This window comes from Electrona antarctica, assembly GCF_951216825.1.
Source record: "Electrona antarctica genome assembly, chromosome: 10".
NCBI classification, from domain to species: domain Eukaryota; kingdom Metazoa; phylum Chordata; class Actinopteri; order Myctophiformes; family Myctophidae; genus Electrona; species Electrona antarctica.
The window spans coordinates 24,666,457-24,683,727 of NC_136791.1; the positions used below are offsets into that span (position 1 = coordinate 24,666,457).

Consider the following 17,271-nt stretch of genomic DNA (forward strand, 5'->3'; position numbering starts at 1 on the left):
AGTGTAGAGGTGTAAAGTTTAGGAGACAAACGTGGCGTACAACAATTTAACAACTAGCATGTGATAATTAATGGCAGTGTGACTTTTGCTCTTATTTTCTTAGCAAATGTTCTGATTTAATATAGCCACCATGGATGGATCCTCTATAGCTGATGTTTACATGCAATTCAACGTCGTTACACACACTTTACAGACGCACTTTACTTTACAACGAAAAGACAACAGACTAAAGGATATGGAAAGAAATGCCACAGTCAGTGGTTAAAATGCACTGCAGGACATTATTCTAAACTTCCAAAGGCACGTCACGAGCTTAGTAAAGAGCCATTTAGCGATACAATTGTAACATGGACTTGTTGGATCATGTAATAATCTTTAACATGACTTGCACTTGGTCATCTAAGGGAGCTCCAACCCCAGCATCCCTATCATGGAAAGAATGAATAGGAGATCTACAAGCTCACAACATGTTTTGAAATGCTAACAATTACCCATGGATTTGATCAGCCACCATGACTGATTGCAGTAATTAAAATCATTAAAACTATCAAACTATAAATAGAACACAACATGGCATATTAAAGCAGTGGTTCCCAAACTTTTTCATGCCAAGGACGCCCAAATTGACGCTTTAGCCTGCGGACCCCCATTTGAAGAGACAGGGACCCCCATAAGAGAAGATGTTTACGGCCCTAGCAGTGATTTTCAACCATTTTAATTTCAAGGATCCTCAGTTTGACATGCATATTAGTGTACGGGCCCACATTTAATGGCATTTCTATCTCTGAGACCCCAATTCATATTGTAAAATCAATATTGTGTACAAATGGACCATTTGGTTCCATTTGTACACTCAGAGTTAAAGACCCACAAGGGTCCATTTGGTTCCAAACTATCATTTAGCTGGGGACCCCCTGGAACTCCCTCAAGGACCCCTGGGGGTCCCTGGACCCCACTTGGGAACCACTGGATTAAAGTTCTCAGTTGCCATGACTGATTTCAGTCATTTGGATTCTATAATAGAATGTCTTATGTGCATGTCATACACCGTTATTGGTTATTTTAAGATTAAAGCGTTATTTGAACTGGTCAAAGTAGCAATAGAATGTTCGATCTCCCAGAAAACCCTAATGAACTCACTAAAAGCAAAAGGTTAATAAGCATCTGTGATTTATTCTGCTGGTTGGTTGTGTCGCTACCAAAACAGCAACATTAATTTTATTTGCACTAATTGTTCATGAAACACCACACTAGCGTTGTGTGGGTGCTCTTTTCACAAATCGCAGATTAGATCTATTGCCCTAACAACAAAATAAAAATCAGTCCTGAGATAAAAAAAAATCTTAAATCCATGGAATCTGAAGACTACAGCATGCCGAACCACTGTGACCCAGAGCTAGTTGTATGAATATCTTCCCCCTGCAGATAAATGTATGACATTTTCTTCTGTTATTATGTCGACAGTTCTGTGAAGAGTTCAAAGAGAAGTGTGTGTTCTGTGTGCCGTGCGGCTTGCAGCTGGCCGATAAAAGCCAAAACGCCATCGTGAGACACTTTGGCCTGCAGATCCTCGAACACGTCATCAAGTGAGTGGCCCAATGGAAGAGTTTCTGATTGATTTCTTGAATACTTTATGACTCACACAGCACATGGTATAGTCAGTAAGGTAGAGGTTCCCAAACTGGCAGATGATTATCAACATTATCATCTGTTTCTCACTCTACAGTAAACAAAACAACATACAATATAAGTGTATGTTTACACAGGGTATAATCTGCACATTTCTAAAGTGACAATTTAATCACTTTATTTATTTTTAATACCAAATTGGCAAATATTAGGTAAGTAAGAGGGAACACATCATGGTCGCACTCTCCGTCTAGTGTTGGGTGTTGGTGGTACCCCATCATGGTCGCTCTCCATCTAGTGTTGTGGCTGTCACTCACTTTGGAGAAGTAGGTATGAGGATATTGAGGCTCTTTTGACTATCAAATAAAGTGAAAGAAAGTATAATGCTTGAGCAACACGTTTACTGCATGCTTTTTGTGAGGGCACCCACCTACCCTAGGGGACACTGTTCTGATGTGTTGTGTGACTTGTGTCATGCGTTTGAGCAGGTTCAGATGGAATGACATGCCCCAGCCAGAGAAGGTGCAGCTCAAGAACTGTGCCATGCAGCTGCTGTCGGAGGTAAGCCTGATTGTCTTAACCCATTAAGACCTGAGTTTGATTATTTTGAAGGGTTTTTTTCTGACGCATGTTTGATGTTGATTGATTTGCCAGGGAACACATTCCATAATGGAGGAGGAGAGTCACATTAAAGATGCTCTGTCACGCATCATAGTTGAAATGATCAAGAGAGAATGGCCTCAGCAGTGGCCAGACATGTTGAAAGAGATGGAATCTCTGACCAGCGTAGGGGTGAGTGACTCATGTATTCTCTTACCCTATTCCAGTCATTCTTTACCTCGAAGTATTCTGCATGTCATTTTGCATAGCAAGCCGTGCCATTGGGAATGATGCTTTGTCATAAATGTTTATAACAGTTGCTCCTCCCAGCCTTTTCTCGATCACGGCTCACTCGAAAATCTCCAAAGCTCACAGCCTGTAGATCGGTTATTTACTCTGTTAATGATTTTTTTTAAAGTATAAAGTTGTTAAATATGCCACATTTCTTTTTATATTTAGGTTATTTGTCATATATGCCCAGGCTGTGTAACTCCAAAGCCTAACGGCTGAGTTATACCGTGCGCATCTGTGTGTGGAATTTACTGCAAGCGTACAGTGCGTGAGTGCGTTTGGAAAGATCCAATGTATGTCAATGATACCGGCTACACCAGACGCATGGATAGCGCGGGCCGCGGATAAGAATGCTCTAAAATAGGATTGGTTTTATTTATTTGTATGCGTATGCAGCCCCTCGCGTACGTACTGTATATTGTCTCCCAAATGGAGACACTGGAGCAAATCTGGTGTAGCCAGGAGCGATTTGCACGTGCATGTTTTTCGCGGACTGTGCACACGTTACACTCAGCTCGGCAAACTACAAAAAGAAGAAAACTAGACAAAAATATTAGGGAGGGACTAGTGGAGAAGAGATCCAGTAGAACAAAAAATACACGTCATTTTATGCTTGGTTGCATGCTGAAACTAGCAGAAATGCAAGCTCACAACGGCTATTTTCAGCATGCAACCAAGTGTAAAATCAGGCATTACAATGGCAGCAAGAACCGCCAAAATGCATTTTAGTCAACTACATCAATGTGGATAAAACTAGACTAAAACCAAAACATTTCAGATGACTAAAAAATAAATAAAAAAACAATCTGTCAAAATCAACCCCCCCACAGGAGGCTCAGACGGAGCTGGTGATGCTGATCCTGCTGCGGCTGGCGGAGGACGTGATCACCTTCCAGACGCTGCCCACCCAGCGGCGCCGAGACATCCAGCAGACCCTCACCCAGAACATGGACAACATCTTCAGCTTCATGCTGGGCATCCTGCAGATCAATGTGGACGACTACCGCAAGCTGGTCAGTCACACAAAGCCTCCAGCCCCCCCTCTTTAAGACCTGGAACTGCATCTGTGTCACCTTATAGCTTTTAACCCGGGTTGCGCATGCTTAACTGACACACCAAAGGTCCGACATGCGGAAATCACCCGTCGCTCCCGACATGCGTTGCGCCGTGCTTGCGGTTAGGCTTAGGTTAGGGTTTAGGGTGTGTTGTCGCTGTCGGTCTAATGACTGCCGGACCTTTGGTTTGTCAGACCTACAAGTCTACAAGCTCGTAGATCTGCTATTTTCTTTAAATCGTTTTTAACCCATTTAGACCTGAGGACGATTCTACAAATGCCTTCTAAATCATGACAGTTTTCTGAAAAACCTATGTTTCTATATCAGTTGTGCTCAACCTTTTTCATGTCAAGGACCCCCAGAATTATCTGTATTTGGCCGCCGACCCCCATCTGAAAATATGCCATTCCAGGGACCCCCCCGAAGAAAACTGGAACAACATATTTTCAGACGGGGCGTAGGCGGCCAATTCCATATACTTTTTGGGGTCCTTCATTGACATGAAATAGTTTGAGAACCACTGACATAGAAACATAGGTTTTTCAGAAAACTCATTTATAGAATCTGGTCTCAGGTCTTAATGGGTTATACTGCATGATGAACACTAGGGGGCAGGGTTACGCTAAAGTGGGTGCCGTTGTGATGCAAGTCCATTGGGGGGTGCCTCAGAATAGTTGATGATATTTGGAATTCATCTACATCACTTCAGTTTAACAACTTAAACCCTCTAAACTTCATTGTAACCACCCAAGTATGGTACGTATATATACAGACTTGGGATATGACGCCACCTAGCGTCGACGTACATATATATACAGACTTGGGGGGGGGGGGGGGGGAAGAGTTAAACTTCAAGTATAAAACTCTCCTAATGGAAAATAGATATTCTCTCAAGTTTTCCTGTATCTTAGGGGGAAAGCTTTACATATTTGACATAAATGTAAGGTAAAGTAAATGTAATTCAAATCAGGGGTGCCGTGGAAGAAAGAATGTATTTACAGGGGTGCCCTGAGCCAAAAGTGTTTGAGAACCACTGCCCTAGGGTCAGGGCGAAAATAGCTGATCTACAAGTTCACGACAAGTTGCGTTGTGAGCTTGTAGAGTTTTTTGGCAAAAGGTATTGGTGTACATTGTAGACTGTAGAGGTTAAAAAGTAGGGGGGCCTCGTATAGAGTTTAACTGCTATTCTTTATTTTATTTTATTATTATTCATTTTTGGGCATTGACAGTTTTTTGTTGCACCTGCAATGACAAATTCTTTTGAGGAATCTAGGGGCAGTGTACAGAATAAAGCATGATGTGCAACAGTACTGCATTTAAATAGCGATCATTTGTTGACAGTAAGGGGAAACTCAAATTCAAATCTGCTTTGGCGTTTCTTCTCTCTTTTCTTTCCTTGTCCAGAAAAATGTTCCAGGTCAAGAACTTGAGGTGAGAAAACGGCACTTGCACTCCTGATATTTTTCCCCCATCTCTTTTGTGCGTACAGCGTTTTGTGTTTGTATGATAACGTGTATATTATTGTGTTCATTGTGTTGCTATGTTGATGAATACCTAGGACCAGGAAACCAGTCACCAGGACTTATTTGTGTTAGCTTGACTGTACCTTGTGTGCCGTTTACATTTCTGACTAATAGAGTATTCAATCAATCAATCCATTCTGTAACTCTCGTCCATCTTGAATCCAGCAGTGATCTGACCCTACTGTCTCTGTGACCAGTGGTGGAAAGTAACTAAGTACATGTACTCAAGTACAAATTGGAGGACTTTTTTTTTTTTTTACTTTACTTTACTGGAGTATTTTCAATTCTCAGTACAAATATTAGTACATTGTGATGCCAATACCTTTATATTGTTCTACTCTTGTACATTTTTGCACAGGACCTTTTCAGGAATTTCTTCGTTGTGGGTTTGATACATTTACAGTAAAAAAAGGTACTCTTCCTTCTGTCCCTCCCTCTCAGGTCAGGGCTCACTGCCGGGTGGCCGTGGTGACCCTGAACACGCTGGCGGGCTACATCGACTGGGTGGCGCTGTCCTACGTCACCAACGACAACTGTCGTCTGCTGGAGATGCTGTGTCTGCTGCTGAGCGACCCCGAGCTGCAGCTGGAGGCCGCCGAGTGCCTTCTGATCGCCATCAGCAGAAAGGTCAGTCAGTCAGTCGGTCACACACACACACACACACACACACACACACACACACACACACACACACACACACACACACACTAGTCTAGAGCAGTGGTTTTCAACCTTTTGCATGCCAAGGCCCATTATGTTTTCAGCATTTGAACCACGGACCACCATTTGATGAGATTTGGCCTCAGACCCAAAATGTAAGAATTTTGTTATCGTTGGATAAGATTGATGCTGTATTCTGTATTGATGTGTTACCATTAGGAGAGATAACAGGCAAGACAATTCTTCTACATTATCTAATTGTGTAGAGTTTTTGTAAATTAAAGGAGAATTTTGGACTAGAAGGCTTTCTTACCTTTATTTGTAGTTGTTACGTCCCCACCAAAGAGGTCCAGGTGTTATTTTGTGCAAAAGCGCATTATTGGCTATTTACCCTACCATAAGCCCTCAATGGGGGTTGGGTTTTAGTGCTAAATAAGTAGTAAAGTGTGCCGCTTGGGATACTATTTACATTATGAAGAGAGCATATATACAAAGAAAATGATTTTTGAGCGATGGAAATAAGCGAATTAGCACTAAAACCCAATGCCCCATAAACTGTAATGGTGGAAGGTTAGAATAATAATTATAAACTTCATTTATAGAGCACCTTTCATGACACGAGTGCAGCGCAAAGTGCTTTACAAGACAAATAAAGTACAAAGTATATCAAATTAAAAATATCAAACAACATAACAATCAAGGTACAATCAAAGTACAAAAAAATGCCAAAAATCACAAGAAAATGCTAAAGACACCAAACAACATCACAATCAGGGTCACAATCAGAGCAAGGTTCGTGAAAAGCATAGGACAGAGGCGTAATGAAAAAATAAATGCATAAAAAGAAGCTGTTGTGTTGTGTTCTTGCCACACAGGGCAGGCTGGAGGACAGGAAGCCCTTCATGCTGCTTTTTGACGACGTGGCCATTCACTGCATCCTGTCTGCTGCACAGTGAGTATACCTGCACTGAAAACACACACACCCTGGGTATGGGCACATCTAAGATTCCATGCGCGGACAGAAGAAGCTGTGTTTTGCGTCATTTCCGTTTTTTTTAGACAGCTGGTGGATGGAAAAGAAGCTCCACCCACGCGGCAGATTGCCGCGTCGGCCAGATTCCCGGAAAAGCTTGCATTCTTGCATTCTGCCGCGTGGGTCACCTCGCTCATCACCGCGGCTCAGTGACGTCATGTCTGTGTGTCGTAGTTTTCCAACCACCTAAAAGTGTATTATGGACCCAACATTGTTGTGTGTGTGTGTGTGTGTGTGTGTGTGTGTGTGTGTGTGTGTGTGTGTGTGTGTGTGTGTGTGTGTGTGTGTGTCTGTGTCTGTGTCTGTGTGTCTGTCTGGCTGTCTGGTTGCAGGTCTGCAGACGGAGCAGCGTTATGCAGTAAATCCTCTCCCACACAGTAAGTGATGCCACCAGGTTATACATTGTGTCCCACATCAAAGGCCCTTTTCTCACACGGGAAGCACCTGCCTAGTATTTCAGTGACGGGCGTCGACGGCGAGCGCTCGGGTAGCGAGGCGCGTGGACAATCTGATTGGAGTTAACAAGAGTTAAAGGGAAATTTCACTTTAAAAAAAACGTTTTTTAAAAACATTTTATTGGTCTACTCAGGCTTATGTGAAGTTTTTGAACACCCCGGACAGTTTTTCCAGTTGCTTGATTCAGTATTTACATATTTATTTTAGCTGCCCCTTCCTTCCTATACAAACCCATTGTAACTTCAACCTCCATTTTAACCATGATAGATTCATCGGGGGAAAAAAATGTTTTGGTCTCCTCCGGCCTCCTCCTTGAGGTGGTTATTTTCCAAAACAAATAAATGAATGAATAAATAAATGAAAAACGTAAATGAAGAAACACGGCCCCCTCATGTATTAGAAGGACAATATCAGTCACCAGAAAAATGTTGGGTGTTTACAATGAATCTATCATGACAATGGGTTTGTATAGGAAGGGGGCGGGGCATCTAAAATGAATATCAAATATCTAAATACTGAATCAAGCAACTTCAAAACTGGACTGGGGTGTTCATACAAGCCTGAGTTTTTTTTAAAGTGAATAGTGAATACAACCTTTAAAAGGTTGTATCCAAAGCACTTTACCATAATGTGTAATAATAATCTCGGAACCAATTGGGTCTCGGGAACAAAAATCACGGTTCTTGTCATTTTGGACCCGTGAAGAGCTACCACGCAGATCCAAGCGAAATATACAGACGTAGCGTCGCTCACTGTGTGAAAAGAGCCCTTAACCCATTTAGGCCTGAATTTTAAAAATGTCTTCTAAATCATGACAGTTTTCTGAAATACTATGTTTTTTTGTTTCCATGTCAGTGGTGCTCAATCAATATTTCATGTCAAGGACCCCAAAAATTATATGTAATTGGCCGCCGACCCCATCTGAAAATATGTTGTTCCAGGGACCCCCCAGAAGCAAAGATTTGAGTTAAAACGTTCGCTCTGAAAGAATATATATTCAAAGATTTGCGCCACATTTTCACGATTCTTCAAAAATAGCAGAATTACAAGCTCGTCGTGCGGCACCAAGTGCCGCGCTACAAGCTTGTAGATCTGCTATTTTTCAATAGCTAAAGTATAACATAATGACACCATAATGACAACAATAACACCAAGAGGGGTTCCCGCCCAGAATGGGTTAATACAGATGGGTGTAGAAAGGTGTAGTCGGCGGCGCTACCTTTCCGTGTTCAAAGACGTTTGTGTTCCCCTTCCTACTGCAGACCAGTAGAGCCGGTGGCAGTAGTGGAGCGCCGCTACGCCTTCCTGAAGAGACTCTGTCAAGTCCTGTGTGCACTGGGAAGCCAGCTCTGCTCGTTGGTGGTGAGAGTCCACATTTTGGCTTTATGTCGACGATAAACGCTTCACAACGAAGTTAGTACTGTTCATGAATGAAAAGCCTGCGCCGTGTTCCGTCCGCAGGGTGCAGATGTGGACGTGGAAGTACCCGTCAACCTCAGCAAGTACACCGAAGCTTTCCTAGCCTTCACCACGCACCCCAGTCAGGTGGGACACACTTTAAGGATAGTCATTTAACCCGTTATAACCGGGGAAACCCTTAGGCTTTCTAAAACAGTGGTTTTAGAATGGTTCTCGAAATTAGCAGATATACATTAAGCTCACATTGTGGCACTTGTTGAATGTGCTTGAAAAACCTTCTCCTCTCCTCTCCAGTTTTTAAAATCCTCCACTCAGATTACGTGGGGAACCGTGTTCAGACACGAGGTCCTATCAAAGACGGTGGTTTTGAAGGAGATGGCCGTCAAATACCTCCGATCGACCATGACCAACCTAGTCAAGGTGCCACAGATTTGATCTTAACAGCACCGTAACAGTTCTACTGTATATATAGTTACTACACCATCCAGTGCATGTATAAACTGTTCTATCAATGCTACACCAACCAGTACAGGTATAAACGGAGTGTTTGTGTTCCTCTCTAGACGGGCTTCCCCTCTAGGAATGACAACCCGAGCTGTGATTTCTCCAGGTTGGACTTTGACAGTGATGAAGACTTCAACGCCTTCTTTAATTGTAAGAACTGCAGACAGACCTCTCAAAACCACAGCCACAAACTACACGCACTAATCATCCTAAAATCCAAAATCGGTCAGCCTGACCGCTCCGACGCGCAGTGTTAAAGGGATATTTAGGGATATACTAGAAGTAATGAGTGAGGGGGCCATGATCACTTTTTTTTAACTACTACTTTGAACAATTAACACAATTATGTTAATTTAATCAATGTGGTTTTCATTTGATGAATTGTGACTGGTTAAGGTGGTTGCACACTGGACGCGTTTTTCGGGAAACCGATGGAGAAATCCGAAAAACGCGCTCTGTGTGTGGGGACCTTTACTGCTTGTTGTCTGGGGGTTCTCCCTGGTGTTCTCACGCTGTGCTGTTCCACCCCCACCCCCTCCGCCACAGCGTTCCGAGGCCAGCAGAGCGAGGTGGTGAGGAGCTCGTGTCGCATCGTTCCTCTGGAGGCATTCCAGATCGCTACCGAGTGGCTGCAGTACCAGATCAGCAGCCCCATCGACACCGGAAACACCACATGTAACTATGCTGTAACCATCATAGAAACACCGCATGTAACTATGCTGTAACCATCATAGAAACACCGCATGTAACTATGCTGTAACCATCATAGAAACACCACATGTAACTGTGCTGTAACCATCATAGAAACACAGCATGTAACTATGCTGTAACCATCATAGAAACACAGCATGTAACTATGCTGTAACCTAGGGTTGATTTTGACAGCACATTTTGATTTAGTTTTAGTCATAGTCTTTTGAATACAATTCCATTTAGTAGCTTGTAGCCATCAGGGGGGGTAAAAGTTTCAGTTCTCACGCACAGACAGATTGACTGTTCAGGCGTGTGTGTGTGTGTGTGTGTGTGTGTGTGTGTGTGTGTGTGTGTGTGTGTGTGTGTGTGTGTGTGTGTGTGTGTGTGTGTGTGTGTGTGTGTGTGTGTGTGTGTGTGTGTGTGTGTGTGTGTGTGTGTGTGTGTGTGTGTGTGTGTGTGTGTGTGTGTGTGTGTGTGTGTGTGTGTGTGTGTTCCTCCCTATAGCTAAGGTGGCAGAGGGCCTGTGCTCCGTCCTGTCTCCCTCTGTGGTGCAGTGGGACGCCCTGACCGTCTTCATGGAGAGCGTGATGGGCCAGATATTCAAGATACTGGATGTGGAGGTACCAGAACAACTATTATTAACCTCTTATTAACACTTTCGGGTCCTTAGATGAATCTATCCATCCTATCTAGGCTGCCAGGATTGATGTATTACCTTTGGAGCATATGCCGAAGTATTTGCAGCTTTGATCGACGAAAATCCGGTGGAAAATAGTCCCATGGTTTGTTGTTGAATGGAAAAACATGCCGCCATTACGATGCGAAGCGAACACAGCCTGCACAGCATGTTGTAGTCCAAACAAACTTGCATTGAACTCATTTTCCCAGAAGCCCTAGCTGCCCAGAGCATGGCTTGATTTACAGTTTCGTCATCATAACGCAACGGCCTCGTCACCAGATCCGCGACAAATCCACTCTTTATTTTTAATTATTAAATAACGGCGAATTAAACACATTTAACAAATAGTGGATTTAGCGTATTACACAGCACCGACACATGGATTAAATAGTGGGGAACGCGAGTTACGCGGTAGAACTGTTAATACTGATGTGGAGGTACCAGAACAACTGTTATTAACCACTTAATAACAGTTTTTGGACAGTTTGGGACATATTTAGGCAGGCAGTCATGGAGGTAGGAAGGTGAAAATGTATAAACAAGTAAAAGTATACAATGATGAAACTATAGGACACCAGGTAATCATGTAAGGTGTTGTGTTACAGATGCTGCCTGTAGACCAGGGCATGGAGCTCCTTCAGGCCGTGCTGAACTACGACACCAGGGACCCTCTCCTCCTGTCCAGCGTGCTCACCATCGTCTCCACGCTGTTCCCCTTTGTCACACACCGGCCCAACTTCCTGCCCCAGGTTCTCGTCAAGGTAAGATAAGATAACGTAAGAGACTTTTACTGAAATTCAGTCACATAGACGTTACAGCAAAAGGCCCATGACGTAAATCACCATCAAGTTCAAGTGATGTGCCCGAGACTCATTCATCTCTGTCAAATTAGTGATATGAAAACGGATCGCATCGCTCCACAGCCTAGATGCGCTTGTTGCGCAATCCTCGTGTTGCACAACAGTGACACGTCATCGAAAATGTTCCCTGCCTGTTTAGCCGACGACAACGAAAATCTTAAAACGTTAATAACTCGCGATCTAAATCATCCCACCTAATTATAAAAAAAGATCCTGTGTTTGACAGCCCTCCGCAGTTGCGATAGATTTATTCTTACCTCCTGTTGTTGTCGATCGACTCTATAGTGGCGTAGCTAATGTTAGCTGCTACACACACATTCACAACAACATCCGGTCCGTCGGTAAAAGTGGTCCAGGCACTATAACAGATGGGCACATTTTATTAATGGCTTAAATAGGCCCGGGCCCTTAAGGTGTTAACTGGTTAAACACCAGTTTTCTCTACAACTCAGTGGTCAGAAATTGCTTACCTCACCTCGGCTCTATTGTGTGTGTGGTCTGTTTACCTGCCTGTTCTTTTTGCCTCCAGCTCTTTGCTGCCATTACGTTTGAGGTTGTCCAGGAAAGCAAGGTGAGCAGCTGTTAAACATACAGTATGAGGGGGGAAAAAGAAAAAATGTCACTGTTTTCAAGAAAATATGTAATGTTCTGATGTGTGACGTTCAGGCGCCTCGGACACGGGCTGTGAAGAACGTGAGGAGACACGCCTGCTCTTCCATCATCAAGATGTGCAGAGACTACCCGCAGTTCATTCTGGTGAGCTCACTGCACCTTGGGTCAAGGTTTAAGGAATGGCAAGAACTTCATGGGCGCATTAGCCTGATGTCAGACTGGATGCTTAAGTCTGACGTGCCTACATTGTATGCTCCAAATGGCAGCAACAGCATTTTTCACGAGCACAACCCACTCAGGGATGAGGATGAGGAGCGTATTCTCATCCCACAAATGCATTTTCTATAGAAATGGAAGGGAAAAAATATGTATTCTACTGTTAGATGGATGTTAGGTTCTTGGCTTACTTATGGTCCTAGATGACTATTTATATGCATTTGATGTATTACCATGTGTTGTTCTTGCTTAATGTAAGAGCATCTGCTAAATGTCTAAATTGTAAGACCCCCTTCGTGGCGATCGTACGTTTTAACCTCTTATGAACGCTTATTATTTTCTCCCTTCCTTCCTTCATGCCGCAGCCTTGTTTCGACATGCTCTACAACCACGTGAAGGAGCTGTTCTCCAACGAGTCCCTGCTGACGCAGATGGAGAAGTGTGCTCTCATCGAGGCCCTCGTGCTCATCAGCAACCAGTTCAAGGACTTCAACAAGCAGAAGGCCTTCATGGAGGAGCTGATGTCGTCCGTGGTGAGCCAGTGGACGTCGGAGGAGATGACGCGGTCAGTGTGTTCAACTCTCTGCCTCTCGTTTTAGGGGACTACGAGAATGCCCAAAAAAAACCGCTCCCCCTGAAACACAATCGCCCCGGGGAAGAATCGGGCGATTAATTTATTTATTCGTGAACGTAAACTCAGTAAACTATGCCTAAATCTAACCTTATTCCTAAACGTAACCTTGGTTATTCTTAACCTTAACCCATTTAGACCTGAGGATGAAATTTAAAAAATGTCTTCTAAATCCTGACAGTTTTCTGAATTACCTATGTTTCTATATCAGTGGTGCTCAATATTTCATGTCAATTTAGCCACCGACCCCCATCTGAAAATATGTTGTTCCAGGGACCCCCTAAGATTTGAGTTAAAAGTGTTCGCTCTGAAAGAATATATATTCAAAGATTTGCGCCACATTTTCACGATTCTTCAACAATAGCAGACCTACAAGCTCGTAGTGAGCTTGTAGATCTGCTATTTTTCAATAGCTAAAGTATAACATAATGCTTCAAACACCAAAAGCGGTTCCCGTCCAGAATGGGTTAACCTCAGTAAATATTTCCCTAAATGTATGTCTAACCTTATACACCATAAAACAAATTCAAGGATACAAGAACCGCTTGGGGGGGGGGGGGGGGGGAGCGGTCCACTCCAAAAATTGGGGCGAGGCTTCCAGTTACCACCTGTGACTATCCGATTATAGTCACCTCAATCTGGGCACCCATTTGGTAAAGAGGGGCACCACCATAGCCCCTTTCGCCTCTGGAGCGTATGTGCTCAAGGGAGGGCAAAAAATTCCCGAGATTCCTTGCGAAGCCCCACGGAAGCATGAGTCCTGGAAAAGATGCGCTGTGATTGGCCAGTAATCACTTAAGTGGCAGCGTGCTCTTCCGGCGTACTTCCTCCCCCAGTGTAAATTCTTCCGCCATCCCGTCGACACACATCGCTCCAACGAACTGCAGCAGCCAATGAGGCATCTATTTTTGTTTGTGTAGAAACAAGAACCCCCCCTTTCTTAGTCCACTTCCTCCCTGGTGCGTCTGTGTTTATTCCTGCTAACAACAACACTACATGTTCAAGGCAGTGGTGCTGACGGATGCTGCGGTTAGCTGTGGCAACAATGTATTCTTGCCATGCATTAGCCACACCATTAAAAGCCTTCTCTCTTTTTTCTATCCGTTTATTTTCTGAGCGATTATTCTCTCGATTGCTTTCTTCTGATTAATTCAATAATTGAGAAAGGGGGGGGGGGGTTCCAGAGTAAAAGCGGCCATGTCTTTCCGGCACCCCAGAGCTCCTATTTTGAAGGAATCCCGGCGCTGATTGTGTTAAAATTAATTATTTCTTTGTATCTTACAAACGACTAAATGGATTTACTCTGATTAACCACTTCAAGCTGTGTCTTATACTCATCCGAATATAGCGGAACGAGCTGGCTATTTTCGGTATGTTTCTAAATCGATTATTTTTGTTTCAAATTGATTAAATCGACTAGTTGGATTAACTGTTGCAACCCTACTCGTATTGCACAGAAAGGTGTGCACACACAATTCAAAGGAGCTTTATTGGCATGAGAAAACATACATACGTTTACATTGCCAAAGCGCGCACACACACCTTTCTATTGTTGTGGATAAATGTCAGTTGCCCCTCCATGTGGCTATGTTCCAGCGTGCTGTGGTATTGTGTATAAATGACATGTGGCTGTGTTCCAGCGTGCTGTGGTATTGTGTATAAATGACATGAGGCTGTGTTCCAGGGTGCTGTGGGACCCCGCCCAGTTCCTGACCTTCATCGGTGCTGACCAGCTGCTCACTGAGCATGACAACGATGACACCGCAGCCATTAACAGGACCAGGGTACGCATGTTCTTTACTTCACTGGTTCCCAAACCTTACAGGCAACCCTGGTTACACACCGGTGTTGCATCAGTCTGGCCCCTTTTCCACCGGTTGGTTCCCAATTGATTACTTACACGAAGACAATTTAATGATTGATTTATTGTATTACAAATTTTACATTTTTAAATATGCAAATGAGGCATTATGTAGGAAAATATGCAAAATAATAGAAAATATGAAAAAGTTACTACTGTGGAAGGGTTTTCATGTATTAATTTACTTGTATTGATCCTATTAATATAGGTCTAGTTTTTTTTTTGGAGCTCTGGCTCATGGACTAAGAACCAAAAAAGAACTGAACCGGTTCCCATTGGGAACCAACCGGTGGAAAGGGGGTCACAGTCTACACGGAAATATATTTTGGTTGTGGTGACGTCACAGTGATTTTGGTCTAGTGTTGCCCGCCTGAGCCGAGCAGCCAAATAAATTGAAATAATATTTGGCTGCTCGGCTCAGGCGGGCAACACTGATGATGGTGGTGACAGAACATTGACTCCAGATCTTTTTGTCTCTCTGTGTGCAGTTGAGCTTCTGCCTGTACACCATGCTGGGCGTGGTGAAGCGGGCCCGTTGGCCCGTGGACCTGGAGGAGGCCAAGGCCGGCGGCTTCGTGGCGGGCTACACCTCCAGCGGAGCTCCCATCTACAGAAACCCCTGCACCCCCCAGATCCTGGCCCTGATGCCCAACCTGCTGGCTCTCATAAGGTACTAGTCTACACACAAGCCCGGCTATGTGTGGTTCTCAACCACACATAGCCGGGCTGTGTGTGGTTTGAGACAGTGATTCTCAAACCACACACAGTGATTCTCAAACCTTTATCTAAATGATAAACTCTTACCACTAAATTGTCATTCAGAAAAGAGAGAATTTCTTTACACTTTGAGCTGTCAGAGCATGGAATAAACTTCCGGAGGAGGTGGTCCAGGCTCCTTCAGTCAACACTTAAGAATAGACTTGACAAATTTTGGTCAACAAAATATTTTTTGTATAACTATAGGGCTGGCTTGTAAGGTCATAAACTGGTAAATATGGGACTTTGAAACTGTATTATGTATAGATATAAGAAAAAATCTAAAAACAGTAGGGGCCACATGAACTTTGTTTATTTTAAAGTGTAAAAAAAATAATGTATATTGTGAATTTGAATATGTATTTATGTCTGTTATGAGTCTGGCGTAGAGGATTTCATCCTGTGCTGGAAATCTTTCAATAACATAATGTTTAAAACACCAAAAGGGGTTCCCGCCCAAAATGGGTTAATTTCAAGGACCCATTAAATTGGCGGTGGAGGTCACCCATCGTTTTCTGTCACTCAACAGAACTCAACAGTCTGGTCTCTCTGTCTGTCTCACTGTCAGAACTCAACTGTCTGTCTCACTGTCTGAACCATCTCGGTCTGTCTCACTGTCAGAACTCAACTGTCTGTCTCACTGTCAGAACTCAACCATCTCTGTCTGTCTCACAACAGAACTCACAACAATCTGTTTGCTCCAGACAACATGGCTCGTCTGAGTGAGACCTTCAAAAGGGCGTACGACGTGATGGACGTAGAGAAGAACATGGTTCTAGGTGAGAGACACACGTCATTTTCACATTGTTGACCGGAGTCCCCCAAGGTTCTATACTAGGCTCCCTTCTTTTTCCCCCCTCTAAATCTCTCTACCCAAAATAGGCAATATACTGTGTAAGCATGTAGATTGGCTATTTTTGCCCCAGAATGTGGTTCAACTTAGTATTTTTGTCCCTTCCCAAAAATACAATACATATTAATTTTGAAATTATTTAGAAATATACAAACATAACAAATAACCTACAATCGTACAGTAATGCCACATAAAATGCACACCTTTATTTATTATGCCAAATGCATATTTTCCATTTACATCTTGTTTTGTCTGATTGTTAGTCAACAGATTGTTTCAGCAGACTGTTGTTGATGTTGTTTTTTAGGGCTTCCTCAACCTCTGCTGGAGAGCGCAGACTCGCCTGTATATAAAACGCACCTGGAGCGCATGCAAGGTTTCTTCTGCACCTTATATGACAACTGGTAATCCACATTATTATTACTAACTTTGTTTGTCTTCCCTATTTATAAGCTTTTCTACCCATTACATGTGATGAAAATGTGTCTGTTTTTCTTCCAATGTTAGTTTTCTGCCATTGTCCCCATCTTCTCTGTCGTTTCCATGGATTCAAGTTCTCAGTCGCCACGACTGATTTCAGTCATTTGGATTCCACAGAAGGCAGCATGTCGTGCACCGAAAATAATATTTTTGGTTATTAATTATTTTAAGATTAAAGAGTATTTGAAGTGGTCAAACTAGCAATGGAATGCATGTTCAGAATCAGGGACGTGCACACATAGACATCAAAGGGGGCTTCAGTCCCTGCCCTTTCACCCGTCTGTAAAACAAGTGCCCTTTCCAGACCACGATTTACTAATACGAAAGAAATGCAAATGCCACTTCTTTCCATGCCACATGCCGGAAGGCAGCATTCAGGAGAATTGCTTATTTTTTTTTCTCGAAGTCTCCTGAACTGAACACAGCATTTTGCGTTGAACAAATTTGTTTAGAAATCCAT

General features: G+C 43.3%; 1 protein-coding gene across 1 annotated transcript in view; it reads left to right on the top strand.

Moving 5' to 3' along the window:
• The window catches only part of xpo5 (exportin 5), a 31,809-nt gene that overhangs the window by 791 nt on the left and 13,747 nt on the right, over positions 1-17,271 (top strand). Inside the window, exons 2-23 of the mRNA XM_079512975.1 lie at positions 1,465-1,586; positions 2,118-2,190; positions 2,284-2,421; positions 3,351-3,533; positions 4,980-5,006; positions 5,540-5,725; positions 6,634-6,710; positions 7,124-7,168; positions 8,510-8,609; positions 8,709-8,792; positions 8,961-9,086; positions 9,230-9,320; positions 9,717-9,845; positions 10,368-10,483; positions 11,148-11,303; positions 11,932-11,973; positions 12,069-12,158; positions 12,596-12,795; positions 14,546-14,645; positions 15,211-15,392; positions 16,157-16,257; positions 16,639-16,735. Coding sequence (XP_079369101.1) covers positions 1,465-1,586; positions 2,118-2,190; positions 2,284-2,421; positions 3,351-3,533; positions 4,980-5,006; positions 5,540-5,725; positions 6,634-6,710; positions 7,124-7,168; positions 8,510-8,609; positions 8,709-8,792; positions 8,961-9,086; positions 9,230-9,320; positions 9,717-9,845; positions 10,368-10,483; positions 11,148-11,303; positions 11,932-11,973; positions 12,069-12,158; positions 12,596-12,795; positions 14,546-14,645; positions 15,211-15,392; positions 16,157-16,257; positions 16,639-16,735 — 2,465 coding nt within the window. The remainder of the gene's footprint in view (positions 1-1,464; positions 1,587-2,117; positions 2,191-2,283; positions 2,422-3,350; positions 3,534-4,979; positions 5,007-5,539; positions 5,726-6,633; positions 6,711-7,123; positions 7,169-8,509; positions 8,610-8,708; positions 8,793-8,960; positions 9,087-9,229; positions 9,321-9,716; positions 9,846-10,367; positions 10,484-11,147; positions 11,304-11,931; positions 11,974-12,068; positions 12,159-12,595; positions 12,796-14,545; positions 14,646-15,210; positions 15,393-16,156; positions 16,258-16,638; positions 16,736-17,271) is intronic.